The sequence below is a fragment of the Tiliqua scincoides genome, chromosome 6, assembly GCF_035046505.1.
Source record: "Tiliqua scincoides isolate rTilSci1 chromosome 6, rTilSci1.hap2, whole genome shotgun sequence".
NCBI lineage: Eukaryota > Metazoa > Chordata > Lepidosauria > Squamata > Scincidae > Tiliqua > Tiliqua scincoides.
Window position 1 is genome coordinate 85,467,181 of NC_089826.1, and position 22,663 is coordinate 85,489,843.

General features: G+C 44.8%; 1 protein-coding gene and 1 pseudogene across 3 annotated transcripts in view; one reads left to right on the top strand and one right to left on the bottom strand.

The window, feature by feature from the left end:
- Window positions 1–7,391: 7,391 nt before the first annotated feature.
- The window catches only part of KIAA0930 (KIAA0930 ortholog), a 47,647-nt gene continuing 32,375 nt past the window's right edge, over window positions 7,392–22,663 (top strand). For 2 of the 3 annotated variants that reach the window (XM_066632494.1, XM_066632495.1), the window contains exon 1: window positions 7,489–7,699. In XM_066632494.1, coding sequence (XP_066488591.1) covers window positions 7,570–7,699 — 130 coding nt within the window. In that variant the 5' untranslated portion in view covers window positions 7,489–7,569. Of the gene's footprint in view, window positions 7,700–22,663 lie in introns of all 3 variants that reach the window. The other variant, XM_066632497.1, reaches the window with a different exon arrangement.
- Window positions 12,753–12,871, bottom strand: LOC136656756 (5S ribosomal RNA; annotated as a pseudogene).

A 22,663-nucleotide genomic window follows, 5' to 3' on the forward strand; every position in this document is an offset into this window, starting at 1 on the left:
ACAACTGTAGCCAGACCCAGGCAAACCCAAGAGGCAGACCCAGGACCTCCTGACGCTTGAGGTGGCATGCTTACATTTTCCTGAGATGCCCTGTAGATGGCACACAGAGCTCTTTGGTATGCAAACACAACAACAATCTTATAGCACTTTAAAGACTAATCAATGTATTGATACCAGCACAAGACACCCCCCCCCACACACACACACACTGCCCCAGTCTCCATAGGTTCAATGGCTTTTAGTTCTATTCCAGTTGCCAGGCTGGAGAGTTCTTAATACATTCAAAACACCCATTCGACAGTTTTAAATTACTCAAGGCCCAATCCTATCCAACTTTCCAGCACCGGTACTGCCATCATGCAACCCCAAGGTAAGGGAACAAATGTTGGAGGTCTCTATGTTTGCCCCTCCACCACAGGATGCAGTGCATGCCCATTGGTACAGCAGCACCGGCACTGGAAAATTGGATAGGATTGGGCTGCAAGTCAGCAGCCTTCAGTGTTCAAGGTAGATTAAAAACAGAATCCTAACTGGTTTACTCTAAAGCAAGTCCTTGAGTTCAGTGGGGCTTCCTCTCTAGGTGGTACATTCACTGGCATCGCTAAGGGGGTGCGGGCCACACTGGTTGACACACACAGGGGGGTGACACCAATACTAGACAAAATTTTAAAAATCTTTGTATTTTCAAACAACACCATCATGTTATTAATCATTCAATATGTAGTTTCATGCGGAATGCAATATATATCCATTCCATCAGAAGTTATAGCCCCCCCCCCAAAACACACACCAGTGGGGGCTATGTGTTAGTGCATCACCACGCCCACCACTTGCAGCATTGCCCTGCCCACTACCTGGGAGGAGGTCCATCAAGGGGGTGACGCACTGACCTCTCACTCCAGGCAACACAAACCTTAGTTATGCCACTGGGTGCCTTTAGGATTGCAGCCTCAGAGCGTCATTTTGACTTACCATGGAGTACCTTGGAGACAAGGGGTCTGGTGCTGGCCATGAACTTCATACTTTTACAGCGATCATGGCAAGTTATTGTGGGTCAGACCTCAGTGTTGAGCAACAACCAGCATTTGTACCCAGAGGGAGGAGCCAGTCTGGCTTTCATGGCGAACAGTGGCAGCGGCAGTGGCTTCCACATGGATTCCGAGCCTGGAGCCCCTGAACTGACCCCACACCCAGCAGCAGCACGTCTGATGCCAGATTTTCCTGAGGGACCAGGTCCTTCTGCAGTCAAGGCCTGGGGCTGTCCACTCTCTTCTCACCATCACCGGCAAACCACTAAGCAGGAGGCGACCGAGAGGAAGTGGGGTGCTAGGGTCCAGGCCAGTGGACTGCCCTTTAAGTCTACTTGCAGGAAATGATGGAGGGGCCATTTTTGGCAGGAAAACTGCATAGGTAGAGAAACCTGTGAAACAGCCCCCTTTGTCCTCTCTAAATAATGATCCTGACTTCTTCTGTAGTTAAGGGGATCAAGATAATATGTAGTGGGTTTGGAGTCTATCATACCTACAAAAGCAGTTTTGTTGTAATATAGAAGAAAAGCAAAATGTACATACATTCATGAAGAATACATTCGGTTTCCTGAAATGCTTGCAACAAGCTATTTATGCCCAGTGCAATCCATTTTTTGTTACAGTGGATACCATTTATGAATGAATTGGCAACCTTCAGTCTTGAAAGACTCTGGTATCGCGCTCTGAAAGGTGGTTCTGGCACAGCGTCTAGTGTGGCTGAAAAGGCCAATTCAGGAGTGACAATCCCTTCCACACTGGGAGCAAGTGCAGTCTGTCTCCCTGGCTATGGGCCTTCCTTCTTTGCCTCTTTGCCTCAGACTGTTGGCCAAGTGTCTCTTCAAACTGGGAAAGGCCATGCTGCACAGCCTGCCTCCAAGCGGGCCGCTCAGAGGCCAGGGTTTCCCACCTGTTGAGGTCCACTCCTAAGGCCTTCAGATCCCTCTTGCAGATGTCCTTGTATCGCAGCTGTGGTCTACCTGTAGGGCGCTTTCCTTGCACGAGTTCTCCATAGAGGAGATCCTTTGGGATCCGGCCATCATCCATTCTCACGACATGACCGAGCCAACGCAGGCGTCTCTGTTTCAGCAGTGCATACATGCTAGGGATTCCAGCACGTTCCAGGACTGTGTTGTTTGGAACTTTGTCCTGCCAGGTGATGCTAAGAATGCGTCGGAGGCAGCACATGTGGAAAGCATTCAGTTTCCTCTCCTGTTGTGAGCGAAGAGTCCATGACTCGCTGCAGTACAGAAGTGTACTCAGGACGCAAGCTATGTAGACCTGAATCTTTATATTACAGGATTCCCTGTGTAATCCACTTTTTGCTACATAAGGCAGTTGTGTTTTCCTTTTTGGTTTTTTGGGTTGTAACGTTTCATAGAATAGAGATATTTTAACAAGGTTTGTTTCATTGCATTCTGCAGGAAATTATGCATCAAATGATATATAACATGATGGTATTATTAAAAAATACCAAGATTTTAAAAATTGGGAGGCCTCATCTGAGGCCTCATCCAGTGGGGCTCTTCTGATGTTCTTGGTGGTTGTTTCTGGGGTGAAAAGCCCCTCTTTGGACCTTCCTTTCCCTGTTATTTTTTAACCTCTTGTGTTCTGAGGTCACAGGTGGGTCTTGTAAATAAGAAGCCAACACTGCATTAAAACCTGCTGCTGCTCAGGTATGCTCTTTGTTCAGAAGGGGTCAACCAGTGGCATAGCTAGTGGGGGGCAAAGCACTAAGTTTGGCAGGCTCTCTCATCGTGGCATGCAAGAAGGCTCTCCCCTTCTGGGCCATTCCAGGTGGGGGGGGAGGAAAATGGAGGCTTATGGAGGCTTCCTGGTGCATGAGACCAAGCCTCACTGGTTGTGTAAGTAAATGAGAAAAGATAAATTAATTCTGACTAGTCATGAAAAGAGTTAGGGTGCAATCCTAACCAACTTTCCAGCACTGACCTAGCTGCAATGCAGTCCCAAGGTAAGGTAAGAAACATGTCCTTACCTTGAGGATGACTCCTTGACTGCCTCTCCACTGCATAATGCAGTGCACACCACATTGGCACAGCTATGGCAGTGCTGGAAGGTTGGTTAGCATTGCGCCCTTAGATTGTGCTAAGTTTTATTTTTTCTTTGTAGTTGTTTGCAGCAGGATCACAAAAGGGTTCTGACTTGAGGGAGTTCTGCAGGTTTGGGAACCTCCTGTAAGTGTTGTACCTTTAGCCGACAGAGGGCCCAATCCTATCCAACTTTCCAGCCCCGGTGCAGCTGCAATGCAGCCCCGAGGCAAGGGAACAAATAATCTCTTGAATAAAAATTTCCTTGCTATGCTACTTTATTGTCATCTTAGTTAAAGTTCAAATGGTAACCCCTTCCAGTTCTCTTCTGGTACCTGAGTAGCCTATTCTATTAGTGTGCCACTGTGCTGTTATATTGTTTATGATGCTGCCATCAGAAGGACGCTTCTGCTGGCAGTATAAAGTTAATTAAGTATTAAATGAAGTAATTAATTGTGCTGTGTTTTGCCATTTGGCATATGTGTGTTTTCGTTAGTATTTTCTTTTATTATCTATGTATAATAACATGCTTATCAAGTATATGTAAAAGAAGGTTGAAGAAAATTTGCAAATGCAGGAGCAAGGTGATTTGAGTGAATAATCCTTAAAATTATGAGAAAAAAAAAAGAACCTCAACATTCCAAGTTCAAACAAGCAGCACTATACATTCACAAAGTACAAAAGAATACGTTTAAGTGAGTTTGTTTTAATCTGTCTGTTTTATTTCTTATAAGTTCATTTGTATGCTCGCAATAACAGAGGCTTGTATGTAAAACAAAGTTTTTATCTAAGTTTTGTGCTGAAGTTCTAAGAAATAAGCCAAAAGTTTCTGGGAAGTTGGCCAAGATCGTTCAAAGAAAAGAAAAAAAAATAAGTTCCTTTTGTTTCAAAGTTTAAACTGAAGCCTGCAAGGCCATACGGGAAAAAAGGTGAAATGTTTTCTGTCTTTTTACCTTGTTAATTTGTATAGAGCTTATTCTTTTCTAAGTAAACCAAGTGCTTATGTTTGAGGAAGTAATCATAAAGCGTGGGAGCTATCCATTTGAAATGAACTACTACCTGCACACAGAAAAAAAATGAAATGGACTTTGTGACTTTGTTTGGAAAGAAGAATTACTAAAACAGTTAATGTCCTATAGAGCATTACTTTGAACTTTTCCAACGAACTACTTTAAAACATAGACTTTTCCAAATAATTTCTTAATGGACTCTTTCTTTAATAATTACAACTGTGTTTGTAGTCTGTTGTGATGTGATGTTTTAAAATGTTTTTTACTGTTCTAACATTTTTCACGTTTCATATTTCATAATTGTTTATTATGTTGATTTGTATTATGTTTTGCAATGTTGTTGTTTTCTTATAGATAGATGAATGTGTAAAAGTTGTATGGGGAATGCCTGAAGTATAACCAAATTGTCATTGTTTGATTTTAATCAATCAAAAGAGCAATAAGAAAAAAATAAGCTAAGAAGACATAAACATGGTTAACCTATTGCACACCTATTACACCTAGTTAGAGGTAATGAAATCCAAAGACACTGCAAGTGTGGATAAATGTAAGTAAAAGGGAAAGCTCTTAAGACGTGTTTCCCTATTTCCCAGAGAGAAGTGTTTTGCAGGACATTTCTTATTGGTTAAGTGTAAGTAAAGTAATTAAGGTCTAGCCATAGTAAGACATAACTAGTATAAACTAAGTTTTAAAAGGTTAAGCTATACAAAAGTATGAGTTTCTTTTCATAAAGTCCTATAAAGTTTTTTTTAAGTTAGCAAACACTTCTAGAGTATCTCTACATGAAAAAGCATTTTCATATAGCTTTAGTTAGGTACACTATTCACAAATAAAGTGGTCTGTCCTTAGTATTATTAAAGTTAAAAGAATGGATTTGCAAAGTCTAAAGTACTTCTTTTACAGAATATTACTCTTTTAAAGAGTTGTATAGTGTGCATTTGAGCATTGTGTCGGCCATAAAATGAGCTAGCTTCTAACTAAGGCACTGATCTAAAGACAACTTATGTCTGAAGAGACTTAGGTTGGCTTAGATAACAAGGCCTTTGAAGTATAAGCAGCCATAGATGCACAGCATCAAGTGACACAGATGTTCGTTGCATGAGCAAAATCTGCATAGTGTAACAAATGTAGAAGTACTACTAAATCAAGTGTTAAAATTACATATTGATTCACTAAGGATATTGCACTTTATGCAAGGAAACATGTGTTTAAACATATATCTTAGTTACTGCTATCAATAGCAGCTTTGCATGTTACAAGAGACTTCCTAAAAGTTGTGTTGTATTCTTTAAGCTACACCATTGATATAGCAACTCTCTTTCTTGCTATAGTTTCTGTCACTATGACAGGTTCTCTTTCATAGTTAATCTCCCAAGTATCAAGAATGTACCCTTCCAAGTTCCAAAAGCAGGACACTAGAGTTAGTAAGGCTTCAACACCAAAAGTTAAGGTGCACTTAAAAAAATGTAGTTACAACTCATTGTTTTAGTTAAATATATACATACAGCTGCATAACATGAAGAAGCAAAATGCGCCAACATAACAAAGGCCTAGCAAAGGAGTTCAAACAAACATGTATGTCCCTAAATCAGTAGTATAAGGGTGTGACCAAGATAAACACCGAGATGTTTATTTTGGTCAAGAAAAATATGAAGGATTGATAGAGAGTTTAGGGGTTAACCTAACTTCTCTCAGAGGAGGAACATTAGGAAAAGCATGACTAGTGTTTTTCTGTTAAAAACAAGGTAGAAAATGTCAAGATGACCTGCAGAGCGAGAAAAATATGTGTGTCATAGCTTTCCCAAAAGGAACATTCCAGGGTCTTGTGAAATCAAAGTGCAAGCCAGAACTTCTCCATACATGGATAACGGACTTCCCAGTGAGGGCTAAAACCATGCACCAGTATGCCAAATAAGGAGAGGGAAGTGACATGAATATCACATGGGTCACTTGTTTTTCATAGAGTACAAGTACAGGAGTTTTGGGTGTGGTTCGGAGAGGAATCAAAGATCCACCATGGAGTAACTTAGAACCTGTATCCATCCTAATCTATTCTTAATCTGTAAATAGCATGTAAATAAATTTTTCTATATGCTTTTAAAGAAGTCTGTGTCTGCTTAGCATGTTGACCCAGAGACCAAGTCCCAGAAATCTCTCTATCAGTGGAGGCCTCCATAACTACCCTCCAAGATGCAGCATACACCCCACTGGTACAGTCTCTCCAAACATTTTGGCCAGAGGGCCGCATCAAATATCTGGCACGGTGCAGAGGGCCGGAAAAAAAATTTAAATATAAAATTTATATAAATAAATTAGAGATGGAACTTAGATGAGTGAATAAATGAGCAAATGGGCTCATTCATTCAACCTCTCTGGCTCTTAGAACACCCTCCAGGTGCAACCAGAGCACAGCTCCAGTCATGTTTGGGCAAGTGGGTCAGAGGCTTTCAGGGGACAAGAGGCTGGCCGCGGGCTAGATTGAGGCTGGCTGCGGGCCACATCTGGCCCCTGGGCTGGGGTTTGGAGACCAACCAGCTACACCATGGGTCAAAAATTGGATAAGATTTGCCCTAAGAGCCCAGCCCTATGCATGTGTACTCAGAAGTAAGTCCCATGACAGTCAGTGGGACTTAATCCCAGGGAAGTGCGGACGGAGCTGTGAAGCCCCTTTTGTTAGTTGTAATAATTAATGGATCTTAATAAACTCTTTGTTTCTTATTTCTTTTCGAGGTGTCTGGGAACCAGGATCTCTTCCCTAACTGGGAGTGAAAGAGACCCCATTAATTGTTGCATACACAACAGGGTGATCCAGGGGCTGATGGCAGCGGGGTGCTTAGTACGCCCCATCCTATGCGTCGGTGGCGTAGCTGGAGGGGGGCGGAGCACTCAGCTGGTGGGGCAGCGGGCGAGTGGGCCCTCCCTTCCGAGCCATTCCCATACGGCTCCGTTTGCCCCCCCCCGAATGGCTCCGAAGGGAGGGTCCCCCCCTGCCAGCTGAGTTCTCCACCCCCCTCCAGCTACGCCATCGCTATGCATGTCTACTCAGAAGTAAATCCCATGAGAGTCAGTGGGGCTTACTCCCCGGAAAGTGTGGCTAGGATCGGCTGTCAGGGGTCTTGCCCCAGACCCTGACACGGCTCCTCGCGTGCCTGGTGGTGCTTGCCCCCCCCTCTGGCTACGCCACCGGGGCCGGCGGCTGGGCTGGGCTGGGAGGAGCCTGCGCGGACGCGCCCCTTCGCCAGCCAGCCAGCCAGCCAGCCAGGCTCCGCGGGGCGCAGCGCCTCCTGCAGCCGGAAGTGTCGGAGCCCGGAGGAGGGGAGGCAGCGACGCCCACCCGGCTGGGGCCGAAGCGTCGCCCGGCGCAGGGCCGGTGGAGCCGCGCCGGGAGAGCGCCCTGGGAGGAGGGGAGCCACCCCGCCCCGCCCCCTCGCCTCCGCTCCGCTCCGCTCCGCTCCCCGGCAGGCAGCCTGCGATGCCCCCGGAGGCATGGCCGCTCCCGGGCAGAGGGACGGCGAGCAGCGCGCGGGGGGCCTGGACCGCTCCCTGCAGCAGATGCTGCGGGCCATAGTGGAGGAGCGCAGCCGCGTCAGCGTCCGCCAGGAGGTCAGCGGCCTGGGTGAGTGGGGGGCGGCGGCCGGGCCGGGGCGGGGGGTCCCTGCCCCGAGGGCTCGCCAGCGCCGGGCGGGCGCTCGCGTGCGCTGCCTGAGCCCCGCCTCTGGACGCGGGTCCTGCTCCTGGCTGCGGAGACGAGCCCCCTGGGCCTGGTCTCTGCCCCGATGGGCTCACCAGCGCTGGACGGGCACTCAGGTGTGCTGTCTTAGCCCCTGCTCATGTGGGTCCTGCTCCTGAGTGGAGAGACAAGCTAGCGGGGCCTGGCGTCAGCTCTGCAGCTTCCAGCGGGGTGGGGGGGTTCTCTGCCCCGATGGGCTCACACAGAGGCATCATCTCTGCATTCTGCCTTGGGGGGGGGTCTCTGCCCCGATGGGCTCACACAGCACTGCCCCGATGGGCTAACACAGAGACATCACCTCTGAAGCTTCCTTCAGGAGGTTCTCTGCCCCAATGGGCTCACACAGCACTGGGCTGGCAGTCAGGTGTGATGTTCTGGCCCCTGCCTTTGAATGTGGGTCCTGCTCCTGGCTGGAGAGACAAGCCACCTGGGCCTGGCATCACCTCTGCAGCATGGGAGGGGGGGTCTCTGCCCCATGGACTCTCACAGCACTGGGTGGGCAGTCGGGTGTGGTGTTCTGGCCCCTGCTTTTGAATGTGTGTACTGCTCCTGGGTGAAGAAACAAAGCTACCAGGGCCTGGCATCAACTTGGTTTGTGCTTCCTTGTAGGGAGACAAGAGTGACCAGGAAAGGGCTTGATGCGCACCTGAGACTTGCCAGGCTGCTGTTAGCTCAGGGATTGACCAGTGTGTGTTTGTTATTTTCTTAGTGTGTGTGACAACCCTATCTTAACCTCCTTGGATATTTAGCTCTTACTGTCTTGTGTGGATTCCCCAGCAGGAATCCCCAGCAGGATTCCCCAGCGTCCCCAGCATCTAAATTGGGTGGAGGGTCTCTGTAGCAGGGACATGTGGTGGGTGGGGAGGCAGGTGAGGCGGAGCCTCACCACTGGAGTCCTTCGAAAAGTGCCATGGCAGCATGAGGCACAAAAGCACTAGCAACCCACATGCTCTGCACTTTCCACGCTCTGTGCGTGGGTTGTGAGTGCTTGCACGCCTCATACCACCATACCACTTTTTGAAGGACTCTTGTGGGGAGGCTCTGCCTCACCTGTCTCCCTACCCACCACACATCCCTGCTCTTTAGCTGGTAGGGCAGGAAAAACTTGTTCAGGAGCATTTTAATCTATTTCTGCTTTACATGTCCTAGATATTTAGGCCTGCTTCTGAAAACAGATGTGGGCCCATGAGCCCTGACGATCCCAGGCCTAAATGAAGCTCTGTGAAAGACTACCAGATTCCTTGTACTTCTTGTTTATAAGAAGGGAATTTCGGCAAGTGCAACTCCATGACCAGTTCCCACTTCTGCAAAACTGTTAAAGGGGAACCATCACACTTCCCTTTTGCATCTGGTCAGCCAGTTGGAGATGGATCAGCTCTATCAGGGATACGCTTTTGTAAAGTGATATGCTTTTTGTTAACAAGATGCTCCTTTTTCAGTGAAAAAGGGGGCTGCTAATCCACATTAAATGCTCTTGGGAATATAAAAGTGTAGTGGGCCCTCAGAATCTGTAGGGGATTGGTTCCACGACCCCCCCCCCACGGATACCAAAATCAGCATATGCTGCAGTTCACAGGGGGCCAGGGTCACAGTGCAACAAAGACTTACCTGGAGTCCACACCAAGTGCACCAGAGATTGCACTGGCCTCCCAGCCTCCTCAGAGAGGGCTTTCTGGTTGCATCTGGCAGGTCCTGTGAAGTGTGGGCTTGGCAACTATGGATATTCATATTCACGGATGCTGAGCCCACGGATAAGAAGGACCCAGTGTACTGAAGATACAGTGTGCAAGTGATTTTTTTTTTTAATGAGGACCTATGAAGCAGTAGGCCCTATAAAAGTGGCTGTACTTGGGTTGTTTTGACTTGTCATAGTGACTCATGCCATGATGACTGCAAGATTAGACTGTTGCAATGTGCTGTATGTGGGGCTGCCCTTGAAGATGGTTTGAAAACTGCAGTTACATCAGCTTGTATGGTCACTGGAGGGCCGCAGTTTGACTCTGTCAGATGGCTGCAAGTTCATTTCCTGGCCCAGTTCGAGATACTGGTTTTGACCTTTAAAACCCTCTACAGTTTGAGGCCAGTGCATTTTGAAATACAGCTGGGGCCTTGGTATCTGCGAGGGATCCATTTTCAGATCCCCAGAGGATACGGAAAACCGTGGGTAAGGCAACCTGCTGTTTCCTCCCCTTTAAACCCTCTGAGGGTAACCAGAACTGTCTCCAGTAGCCTCAGGAAGGCTTCCTGAAACCCACAGAGGCCACATATGTCTGCCCATGGCCTCTGCAGACTTCAGAGTGGCTGTTGCGCCCCCCCCCCCAAACGCTACTTCTGTTTTCCAGAGTGAAGGCTGGAGGGCTTCCCCGAGCCTCAGAATGTTATAATGGCATAAAAACGTCACTTCTGGCCGTAACAGCCATTCTGAAACCTGCAGAGGACACGTTTGGCTATCTGGAGGCAGCTTTTTGAAGCCCGCAATTGGAGCACAGCTTTGGTCACCTTCAGAGGGTTCAGGTTGGGCCAAATCTGGCTCAAAATGCGTCCAGGGGACCCACTTTGAGCCAGATCCATGGATATTAAACAGGCTCCACCTGTACTGTCTTCTTCCATATAATCCGACCCAGCATCTCTGGTCATCAGGAAGGGTCCTTTTAGATGTGCCTCCACCACCCATAGAGGTGGGAGAGGCGGTGGCAAGAAATAGGGCTTCTTGAAAACAGCACCAATTTTATGGAATTTCCTCCCTTTGAGTTTACAAACCACTCTCTTTTTAGAAGCTTGCTGTTGGGTCTAAAAATGTTTCATAAGAACAGCCCCACTGGATCAGGCCATAGGCCCATCTAGTTCAGTTTTTTGTATCAAATGGTGGCCCACCAAATGCCCCAGGGAGCACACCAGATAACGAGAGACCTGCATCCTTGTGCTCTCCCTTGCATCTGGCATTCTGACATAACCCATTTCTAAAATCAGGAGGTTGCACATACACATCATGGCTTGTAACCCGTAATGGATTTTTTCTCCAGAAACTTGTCCAGTCCCCTTTTAAAGGCGTCCAGGCCAGATTTCTTTTTAGATTAGCCTCCTGATATTATTATGCTCAGTATTATGGAACTGGAAGTTCTGTGGGTTTTATGGATCGGTTTTACTGCTGTTTTGTACTGCATAATGCTTTACTCTTTTTCTATGGAATGATTGCTGCTGCTTGTTTTTAGTTATGTTTTAACTGTTGATGAAATTTTGTTATATATATGTATATATATATATACATATACATATATTCAACTGTTTTGAATATATACATATATTCAACTGTTTTGAATCCCCATCTGGGAGAAAAGCAGAGTAAAAATTTGAGTGAATAAATAACCCCCTTGCTTGGGTTTATATCTCTCCCCCCCCCCCCCAGTTCCCCATCCTGATTTTCTAGCAATATGAACTGCTCATACATTTGGTCATGCATTTTAAAAAAAGGAAAGAAATGGCAAAATACAGTAATGAATGGCTTGTAATCTCAGAGCTGCTTTGACAAGTGTAACCAAGCGGCTTCTGATTATGTTGGATTGTTCCTTGAAGATTAGGGATAGAAAGACACATGTATACTTTATAATGGTTTAATGCAGTGGTTCCCAAAGTTACTGGGCTGCAGTGCTCTTGGAACCAGGAAGTGAATGATGACAACGAGAAATATGTCATGCAATGACATTATGGTAATTTACTTCCCGGTTCCATGGCCTAATGCAAACCTCTAAATAGCTATAAAAGGGTCAGGGTGGGCAGATGGACTTTTCACAGTGCGCAGATTTCATGCCGCACTGTTGCTGTCGGAAAGTTTGTGCCACTATCTTGCTGCCTTACAATACCCCAAGACTTTGCATTGCACATATTGGGAACTGCTAGCTTAATGGAAAGCTCCACTGCATCCTGGTTATGACATTTCTGCCCAATGTTGCATATATAAGCAACAGGGATCAAATGTGTACACCTGTGGGATGGGCAGAAATGGGTTAATCAAGACCCACCCTATGTGCTTCGTTCTTTACTCACACAGACACAAATAGGCACTTCCTTGCTAGAGACATCTTTGTGTCGCTTTCTTTTCTCTGTGTGTGATGGCTGTACTCTATGGTGTGTGCATCCTATTGTCAGAATGAACAGTGACCAGCTGCGTTTTATGTGTGTGGATTTCCGAGATATTGTAACACAGAAACAATTCACTGCCACCTATGAAGGAATTTTATAAAGTAAAATTGACTTTATTTCTGTGGAAAAGTAAAGCAGAACTAGCTTTGCACAGAGGACTTAATTAGCTGCATACTTTGGTTTCTAAAATGCAGTGTAAACAAGAATTCCCCCACCCCACCCAAGAAATTAGATGTTTCTCCATCATGTTGGAGCCTGTTTTGTCCCTAAGTTGATCCAGCACCTGTTGTACAGTCTGAAGATTTACATCTTGTTAGGGCCTGGTCTAATCTCAGTATAATTAGCCTAAGAGTTTAAAAAGTAATCTGTTTTCTGTTTCCAATGTTTTTTGAAGAGTCTAGCCAAAAGCCTGTACAGGCGTTCTTTTTCCTTACAGTTCAGTCCTATAAATGAATTGCTGCAGAACAGTGGGGTTTTAAAAACTGATTTATTTAAAACCAGGAAAAAGACAGGGACCCTTAGGGACTTGCTGTCTGCCCTGCAACAGAACTTACCTACTACTACCAGTCTTCCTCTGCAGTGTGTAATCACAAAGCCCTCAGGTGGATTCTAGGCACCCTCAAACTTCACAAAGTTTTGTGTGTAAAACCCTAGAAACTTTTGCAATGTGCTGGGCTTTCAAGACAGATGCAGAGGGCTTCCTCAGTCGGTTAGTTGATGAGGAAAAGGTTTCCTAATGCAGAAAGTTTGTAAAGCACCATGTTCCTGATGTCACTGCAATCCTTTGACTTGAATCAAAAGCCTATAGCACCCGGTATTCCCAGGCGGTCTCCCATCCAAGTACTAACCAGGCCTGACCCTGCTTAGCTGACGAGATCAGACGAGATCGGGCATGTCCAGGGAAACAAGAGGGCAATCAGCATTCCCTTCTGGTTGCAATCTCAATGTAGTTGCTTATTGCAACAGTTGACGTGTTCAGAGTCACTGCTTTGCAACAGATCTTTGGGGTGTGATCCATTTGCTTGTCATTTATGTTCCCTCTTCTGCTCTTTTTCTGTTGTGGGCCTCAGCTACATTGTGTATGAAGACCGTGACTTTTTGTACCACAATAATATTAAGACAATTAACATCCTGGACTGACTAGAAGTTCCACAGCAGTTCTCACACCTGATCCCAGACACTTTCTGGTGCTGCTTCTCGCAAGGTTGAGATATTTTTCTCTGTTGTTCAGAGTGTGTAATAGGTTAGTTATGTTCTCAATTGCATCTTGAAATCACATGGCTATCGGGTTATTTGATCTTCTCTTGTTTAGTTTTCTTATCTCTCAGCCCTATCTGGGTCAGTGACTTCATGGTGTCTTTCAAGGTCTATTAGTAAGGTGTAGAAGTGCGTGAGTTGCTGTAAAAGATTCTCTGGGCTTGTATATAGCTATTGTTGGTACTTGAAAGTCTTTTAGGAAAACACTAAGAACAGTGTGCTTATGGAAATATATATGGCCTAATCCATTTTGTAGAACCACATTGTAAAATAACTGCCAAGGAAGACCAGTATGAGTTACCGATATTGTCAAAGCGACTCTGATTATGTACTAATTCTTGCTCTGGTTCCAGTGAAAGAATCTGTGTGTGATCACCTATTTTATTTTTATTTATTAATGTTTTTATACTACCCTTCCTCTAAGGAGCTCAGAGTAGTGTACATGTGTGCTTCCCTCCGTTCATCCTCACAACAACCCTGTGAGAGTAGACTGAGAGATAGTGACTGGCCCAAGGTCACCCAGGAAATTTCATGGGTGAGCAGGGATTTGAACCAGTTTTGAATCTTTCAGGTCCAAGTCCAACTCTTGAACTATACCATCTTGGCATCCAGAAAAAGGTAAATACAGGCATCCCCCATATCTGTGGGGGTTCTGTTCTCTGCCCCTCCCCGCAGACATGGAAACCATCAATACAGAGGAATCCTATATCAGTAGTACCCTGCCCAGTTTAGCAGCAATGGAAGCGCTGGTGTTTCTTGTTAACATTCTTGCTTCAATGAAGAACAGGACATACAGGCAAGCAACCAGGACCTGCTTCCTGTTCTAGTGTACTGGACCACTGGCTGCCGCTTCTGATTAGGGCTACAATCCCATACGTTGTAAAGGGCAGCGCGGTTTTCACAAGGATTCCACAGCTCCCCAGGGAGCCATGGCTCACAGTTTGGGAACCACTGCCTTAGTTGCATGCCCCTTTATTCTTAAAATTGGGCTTCTATTCCTACTTTAGACCTGCATTTGATAGTTATGCTACTGTCTCATCAAGTTTGGTCCTGAGTTGTAGGGGCAACTAGTGTTAAATGGCTAGCAAAGGAGTCATTCAGGCACCCGACTTCCTCTTTTCCAGCTTGGAAAGTATTTCAAAACATAATGTGCATGGGAAAAGAGAGGATGTATCTCACTCAGTAAATTAGAAACCAAATATATCCTCTCACTATAAATTAGGAGCAAGGTTTCTATCATAATAGCACTAATTCATTGGGGAGTCATGGTGGTTTCAATTCTTGACTAAATAGTTGCAGTGTCTCTTTTGAAGTCATAGCTTTAAATGGTGGCTAAATGATGCTCCTCTGATCCATCTAAATGTGTTTTTACAATATAACAGAAGTCATAGGATCACATATGTTGACCATGTATCCAAGTTTGCAATATACTTTCCAATTAAAAGAAACTAGACTTGGAGTTTGAGGACATCAGAACTCTGTATGTTCTGATTCTGTGGGAACTCTGAAAAGCTGCAGAGCTCAGCTTTCTAAGAATCTTAACTTTCATTTAAGCAGGTTTCTAGACCTTATGGTTGCAAAGATAACCTTAGACAATGGGGATCATGTTGGTACATAGTATTTTTGTAAGGGGAGTTGCCTGAAGTACACACAGTTTGCATATGTTAAACTTCAGAACATAGTACCTGAGATATTGGATGAGTTGAAATTCTGTGTGACATTAAATTCTGTGTGACATGTTGTTTGGTCTTGTGCATAGTTTTTTTGGGTCTGTAAATATAAGGTCATTCAGAATGATCCTTAAAGCAAGAATAAAAAAAGAAACCCGCTACTTCCAACTTCCCAAGGAAGTGACGTTTTATTACCTTTTAAGGCATTCTTAGACCTGGGGAATCCCTTCCCTATCACCCCTAACTGGGGAATAACTTCTCAGGGAACTGGGAGGTGGGGGATACCGAGGCCCCACCTGAAGTTAAAGCTTTGTTCTTACATGCTGCCTTGAATCTGGTAAATGAAAGGTGGATTATATTTCTTAAAAATGAATTTTAATAAATGATTTTAATGAATAAGACTTTCTTAGTGAAAAAAGCCAATGATCAATACACTGATATTCTTGAATCAATTGGCAAGTCTGTTTGCATGTCAAATACATTCATTGCCTGGTGTTCTACATCTGCAGTGAGAGCCCCTGGTGATTGCATGTGACATAAAAGCATCCCATGATTCATTCAGAAAGTCTGACTGGAGATCATGATCTTGAATCACAATGCTCACCCGACAAGATGATGTCACTGTGGGTCTTGGAAGCACAAGGCGTTGCCCTTTCAGTGCATTTTGCTTTTGTTCTGAATTGTAATTAGAGCTGATATTGAGAAATGCTCCTCTCTTGTGTGTTTTTGCTTGGATGGTGCAAGAGTCCATTCTGCATTTTCCTTGTTGTTTTAAAATGAAGGCGCATAGTTCACCTTTGTTCTCTGGAATGTTCAAAAAGAAACCTGCCAACTCTAATTTTAGACCTGAGGTTGATAATCCTTGAGAGCACTAAACTGCTGACTTTAAAAAAAAAAAATCTTATCTACCATTTAGTTTGCAGGCTTGAAGGCCCTTGCGAGAAATTTCTGCCAATAAATCAACCTTAGATGTCTCCTAGCGTTATCTGCGGGTCTCTCGGGTCACGGCTATTCGGGCATGTCCCAGCAACCAGGAGAAGTTCAGAGGAGAGCAAGAGGACCCTTTCTGGCTATTCCATTACACGGGGGGAACACCACATAAGCACCTTGTTAATCTCTTCAAAAACAGTGGCAAGGCTTAGATTCTTTCCCCCCTTTCTATCAGCCTACAGGGCAGTGAGTTTCCAGGGCAATCAGGCTTTGAGGCAAGTTGCAGCCAAAGTTAACATTTTCACTCCTCCTAAGAAAAAAGTAAGCCAGAGCTCAACGCTTCCATTTAAATCAAGTGTGCCTCATTTTTTTTGGCAGGATCATACCCATACCCAAATGCTCCATTTTGCAAATGTTTGGCAGAGATCTGGTTTTTTAAACACCTGGATGTAATCCTCATTTCCATCTGAAACAAAGTCCAAGGCTACAGTTCAGTGCACCATTACTTAAGAATAACACAAATGGAAAGCAATGAGTCTACTTCTGAGTAAATCAGGTTGCAACTATGTGTAGCTGTGCTTGCTCAAGCTCAGTCCTTGTTGCTTGTCTCTTTGCTGTGAATTGAACTGCACACTCCCAGTTATGTGTTACATGTTTTATGTAGAGCCTCTGGCTTAACACACCATGCACCTTAAAGAAGGATTTGATTACTGGTTCTACTGGTAATAATAATAATAATAATAATAATAATATACAGTATTTATATACCGCCTTTCTTGGTCTTTATTCAAGACTTTATTCAAGGCGGTTTACACAGGCAGGCTTATTAAATCCACGCAGGGATTTTTACAAATTGAAAGAAGGTTCTCTCTTTCAAGAACCACCACATTCAAGATGTTACACTCCGATCTGGTTTAACATTCTGGCCTCCATCCTCCCACGCTCCGAGCAGATGGAACAGCTCAGCTGCAGCTTGCCAGCTGCTTCAAGGTCGCACGGTGCCGGTGGCCTCGAACTGGCGACCTTGTGGATGTTAATCTTCAGGCAAATGGAGGCTCTACCCTCTAGACCAGACCTCCTGCCCTATTATATTATTATTATTACTGGTTCTACTGGTATGTTGTTTACAGTGCACTTACTGTGATAGTGTTTACGAAAAGGTTGTGAAGAACAGAACCTAAAAAGTTAATGAATAGAAATGTATCTTAGGATCTTTTACTGTATTTTTCATAATTAAAGACTGTACAGTTCTTAGGTAACAATTACTGGTAGGTTATTTTTCAAGATCTGGCCTCGGGTAAAATCAGACAAAATTATAGTCAGACATCCCCCTAAGTTTAACCCCCCCAAAACCTATTTGAGGGTCACAGAATATTCCATGATTTTTAGCTCGACCTGCCCTTGTCTTATCTGTGAGATTGACTTATAGGTGGTTATCTATGGTATTCAGTTCTATTTCCACTCACACGTTTCTCGCCCAAGGAGGTCAGAGCAATGTACCTAGGGCTTATCTAGTTTTATCCTAACTATCCTGTGAGATTTGCTAAACTAAGACGACTGACCCAAGTTTAACCAAGATTCCAACCCAGATCTTCCTGTCCAAGCCCATCATGGACTGAACTACACTGGCCTGAATTGCCTTACTACATGAGAAACACGTTCACCTTCTCTTGTAATGTTTGGACTTCCTGAATTAATTCAGTTTGCTGTATAATCAGGGCAGATGAAACAAATAACTATTGTTTTTAATGTAGTATGGAACTCGATGTCACAAGATGTAGTGATGGTTAGAAGTTTAGACAGCTTTAAAAAGAATTAGACAAAGGAATGATTTATAGTTCTCGTCACTCGCAGTTGCCAAAGTGGTTAAATGGAGCCTTCAGAAATGGCATCCTGTTGACTACTAGACAAACCGGAAACGGCTGTCACCTTCATGCCTCGTTGGTAAGTGTCCCAATGTTGGAAAGCAAAGCAGATGCTGGACTAGGTTATCTGATCCCACAAGCTGCTATTACGTTCATTGGCTCAGAAGTGGGAACCAGCGTTTAAGGAGTGTGCTACAGGATATTTGTCTGAAGGACACATTCTCCCTGCATCCTTCAACCTGACTTCAGTCTGCCTTTGAGAACCTGTCTTTAACCGAAGCTGGGCTTGATGTGTTAAATTATTTAGCCCAGCTTACCCACATCTGTTGGGTTCTCTTCTTTCTTTTGCAATCCAGGGAGTAGTAGCAGGAGGATCAGTAGAGGTGAGTGGGTAGATAGCATTGGGTGAGCCAGAGGCCTTTCAAACACTGGTGATAGGTCAGGTTGCTCCTGCGGATGGTGTCCTCAACTCCTGCTTCAGGATGTGTCCAAGTGCTGCACGCCACTCTGACTTGCCCTTGACTATACTACGCCATCAAAGTGGCCAGCAATAAAAACAATTTGGACGTCCCGTATATACTTGTGTATAAGTCTATCTTATGTATAAGTTGACGGCAAGTTTTAAGCCAGAAATCATAGAACTTTCTATGATCTGCGCAGGGTAAGTTGGGGGTAAAAGATTGGAGTGCCTGAAAGTCTTTGAATGAGATAATTTTGTCTGATTTTATCCAAGGCGAGATCCTGGAAAATGACTTACCTGTAACAGTTCTGAAGCAGCTATTCTGAAAAGAGGAAAAAAATGACTTTGTGTTCCGCTTCTCGGCCTGGTGTTCTCCCCCCACCCCACCAAGCAGCTGTTTTTTGAAGCTGAGGAAGTGGGTGGGCGGGCAGGAAGGAGTCATGGTGCTCAAGACCTGGAATAATCTGCCCAGAGAGCAAAACCATCATAGTCTTCACAGGCCGTCTGAAAGCAGGCAGTTTTATTCCAATGAGTGGGGGGGGGGTGCAGTGGGAGGATTCTAGGCCAGGCACCCAGCACCCCAAAAGAATGACGCTAGGGTGTCTTCTCCTCCCAGCGCTTCAGCATGCGTGGGAAAGGGGTTGCGCAACACTCAGGTCCTTCTCCAGGAAGGGGGCTTCCCAACGTCCTTGGGTTGACCATGTCCTGTATCCTCTCCTGCCAAATAGCCTCCATTGTGCCCCCCAGCCCCATCTCCTTGTGTCCCCCCAGCCTCCATCTCCTACCCTATCGTGAACCTGTGACTGAGCATTTACACCCAGTAGCACCAAATTCTCTGCCTCCCCCACATCCTCTTCCTTCCTTGTAGTCATGGCAACAGGGATGCTTGTCAGAGCCAGGGAAAGTTGTGGGGCTGCTGTTGGGTCCTGATGCAGCTCACATGGGTAGGGTGGGGCTGGCTGGCTCCACCCCTTCAGATGAGCCCACCCCCAGGTAGAGTGGCTTTGCCTTGAGCTCATCATTGATGCTCATCTCACTCGCATCTGTGTTTATGCTGCAGTCTTAGTCTGTGCTGTGGCAATGTCATTGTTCTTTTTATAAGGTTGTATTGTACATTGAATTTTTAACGGATTGTATGGTGAGCTGTCTTTGACTGTATTATTTGCACATGGGATGCAAATGAATAAAATAACTTGCATGAAGGTGTTTCACAACTCTTGAAGTAGACTTGGTTGAGCAGAGATTTGAGCCTCGGTCTTTGTGGTCTAGCTCCAGCACTCTACACCACCCTGGACTGGTTCACTACAAAGTCATTTCCAACAGTATTTCAGTGAGAACTTTAACGTTCTCTGACTCTGAGAATGGTGAATGCTACAATATGTATGGTGCTTTATGCAACATCTTAAGCAAACAGCTACCCCCATACTTGGGAGTGTGCAATCTGAATTTTAGGTAGGGGGCTAAGGAGAGAGAAAGAAGGAGCAAGGAATTATGGTGAGCAAATGCTGAGCTTTATTTCAATAGGGGATGCTTCAAATATTCTTAATTTTACTATTGACTTATTCAGAGGTGAAAGCTGAGAAGCCAATGCTTGTGCAGATGCTCATCTTTGTAACTGCCCACACTGGCGCTGAGGAGACCTGCGTATATGTTTTTGCTTCTTTGTATCCTCTTTTGTTCTAATTAATAGATTCTAGTAATTCAGTTTGGCATTTCAGCCTCTTGATAATTGAGTGAGGTTGTGAAAGTGCTCGTTTGAGAATGGTGCAGATACTGGAAGACGGTTAAGTTGTAAGCGAAGGCAGACTGCACTGGATGCCATCTGAAGAGGGACTGAGGAAGAAGCAGGTTTATCTCCACCTGTGCCACAGAGATTTTCTTTGACCCTGTGTGACCTGAGCAGAGGAAGGCACAGCTTTTGTTTTGTCCTTTTAATTGATACACAGACCAGAGCATTTTGGCCACTTTTCCCACTCAAGTAAGAAAAGCTGTCTCTGCTGGAATTTCCTCTGTGCCATAGCTAATAAAATTATTGTTCCATATTTGTGTTCAGTAGTGTTGCTGGAGGGTGTGGGGTGCAGGCCGCACTGGGTTATGTGCCTGAGGGGGGGTGACACCTCTGTTGGCCAAAATTTTAAGAATCTTGGTATTTTCGAATAATACCATTGTGTTATATATCATTCGATGCAGTATGTCATGTGGAATGAAATGAAAGAAACTGTATTGAAATATCTCTACTGTATCAAAGGTTATAGCCAAAAAACCAGTGGCTTGGTGCAACGGTGCATCATCATGCCCACTGCCTGGGGTGTTGTCCTGCCCAGTGCATGGGAGGACATCCATCTTAGGGGTGACGTACTGGCCTTACGCACCTAAGAACATAAAGAGTCCTGCTGGATCAGGCCAAAGGCCCATCTAGTCCAGCTTCCTGTATCACACAGTGGCCCACCAAATGCCCCTGCGTTTGACAGACAACCTGCATCCCGTTGTTCTCCCCTGGCAATAAACCTGCCTCTAAAACCAAGAGCTTGCACATACCTACTGTGACTTGTACCCGTAATGGACTTTTCCTCCAGAAATTTGTCCAATCCCCGTTTAAAGGCATCCAGGCAAGGTGCCATCACTACTTCTTGTGGCAAAGAGTTCCACAGACTAATTGCATGCTGGGTAAAGAAATATTTTCTTCTGTCTGTCCTAACCTGGTGACATAAGTCTGATGCTACCTCTATCACACATGCCAGTACCAGCCACTGAGAGATACTCTCTACTTGAAAATGCCCAGCGTGTTTCTGAATTGAAGACTATTAAGGCATTCAGGGCACCACAGGGAAATGGGACTCTTATTGAGCCTCTACACCTTCTCAGCATTTCCCCCACCCCACAACAAGGAGAGGCAGAATGGGCAGCAGTGCCCAAATAGTTGGGAATCCCACTGTGTTGGTGTGTATTTATCTGGAGTTTAGGGTAAGTGGGGTTTCTGGGCTTTCAGATAAGCATAAGTGTGTGCTTATCTGAAGGGGGAGATTCTAAAAGTTATAATTACTGTACATGAGAGTATTCTTATTTCCATGTCTAAAATGTTGGAGGTATGAGTAGTATTTTCTCTGCCTAGTCTGCATATCAGTAACTTTATTTCCTCCATGCTGTTCGCTTAGTGTGCTTATTATGCCCGGAAGCTCCTGTGAATATGCAGTGTTCATTGCATGCCCGTGGTTCATGAAATATTCCCCAGAAGCCCTCAGAGGTCAAATTTGAGAGTTCAGCTGAAATACCTCATCCTAAGTAATAATTGCTATTGATTTCTTCCATGCCTGCACCAGCCCATTTATAGTATCTCTCCCCCCCCCCCTTTACATTGCCTGGAGAATCTGGATAAATACAGCATCTATTTGGAAGTCTCTCTCTCTCTCTCTCTCTCTCTCTCTCTCTCTCTCTCTCTCTCTCTCTCTCCATTTTTTTTCTTAGAACAGAAAGAGTCTTGTTTGATCTGGATTTAATTATGTGAAACCAAACTGCAAAAGGCCTTTCAGTTTTTTAGACAGCAATAAAGAACCAACAGAGGTTCTGGGCCATAGATTATTAATAAGGACCATTTACTTATTTTATCCTTGCCTTCCTCCAAGGAGCTTGAAGTCCTGTACACTGTTCCTTCTAAGCTGCGTGGCTGCACAGCTCATATCGGACCCCACGCAGCTTCTGTCATGGCACTCCAAAGCTTGTGGATTACGATGATGTCTTTGCCTAGAGCTCTGGATCTGCCCCCACGCCTCCACAGCTCCATGCTTGCTTCATACGCTCCCTGTAAAAAATTGCAGGAAACATCAGTCCTGTGCTTCCTGCATTGTATTGTCTTCACAACAACTGTGTGGCAGAGGTAGGTATGACAGAGGTAGTGACTGACTCAAGGTGAGCTTCATGGCCAGAGTGACCAGATATCATAACCACAGAAGAGGACAAGGTACCCCAAAATGTAGGTCATCCAAGAAAAATGTAGGACATGACAAAATAAAAGCTAAAAACACTTGTATATTTTCATGTGGTTAAACACTATTATTAAATTTAAAATTATATTGCATAAAATTTAGTCCCTATAACTTATTTAATTACAAGAAAGTTATGCGCTGCCTGCAGGGGATGCTCACAGAGAAAAGGAGGACAGTTAAGTTCTTTTTCTAGGAATCAAGGCAAAAAAAGAGGACATGTCCTGGAAAAAAAGGGTGTCTGTCACCCTGTTTATGGCTGAGCAGAGATTTGAACCCAAGTCTGATATTCTGTTCAGTACACCAAACTGGCTCCTCCTTGTACTATTGAAACTATTTTTAAGGGGTATCCTATGCAACAGAAAAAGGCATAATGTGATAACTATATAAACATTCCCAGCCAATAAGTGGTGCTATTCTACATCCCTAGTGTTAGGCTCATTGTTCTGCCTTGGAGAAGTTCCTGAATAGTTAAGGTAGTGATTTTCAGCATTTTACTTCTCACAGTACACTGACCTCTATGGTCTTCTCCCTGATCTTCACCTCTT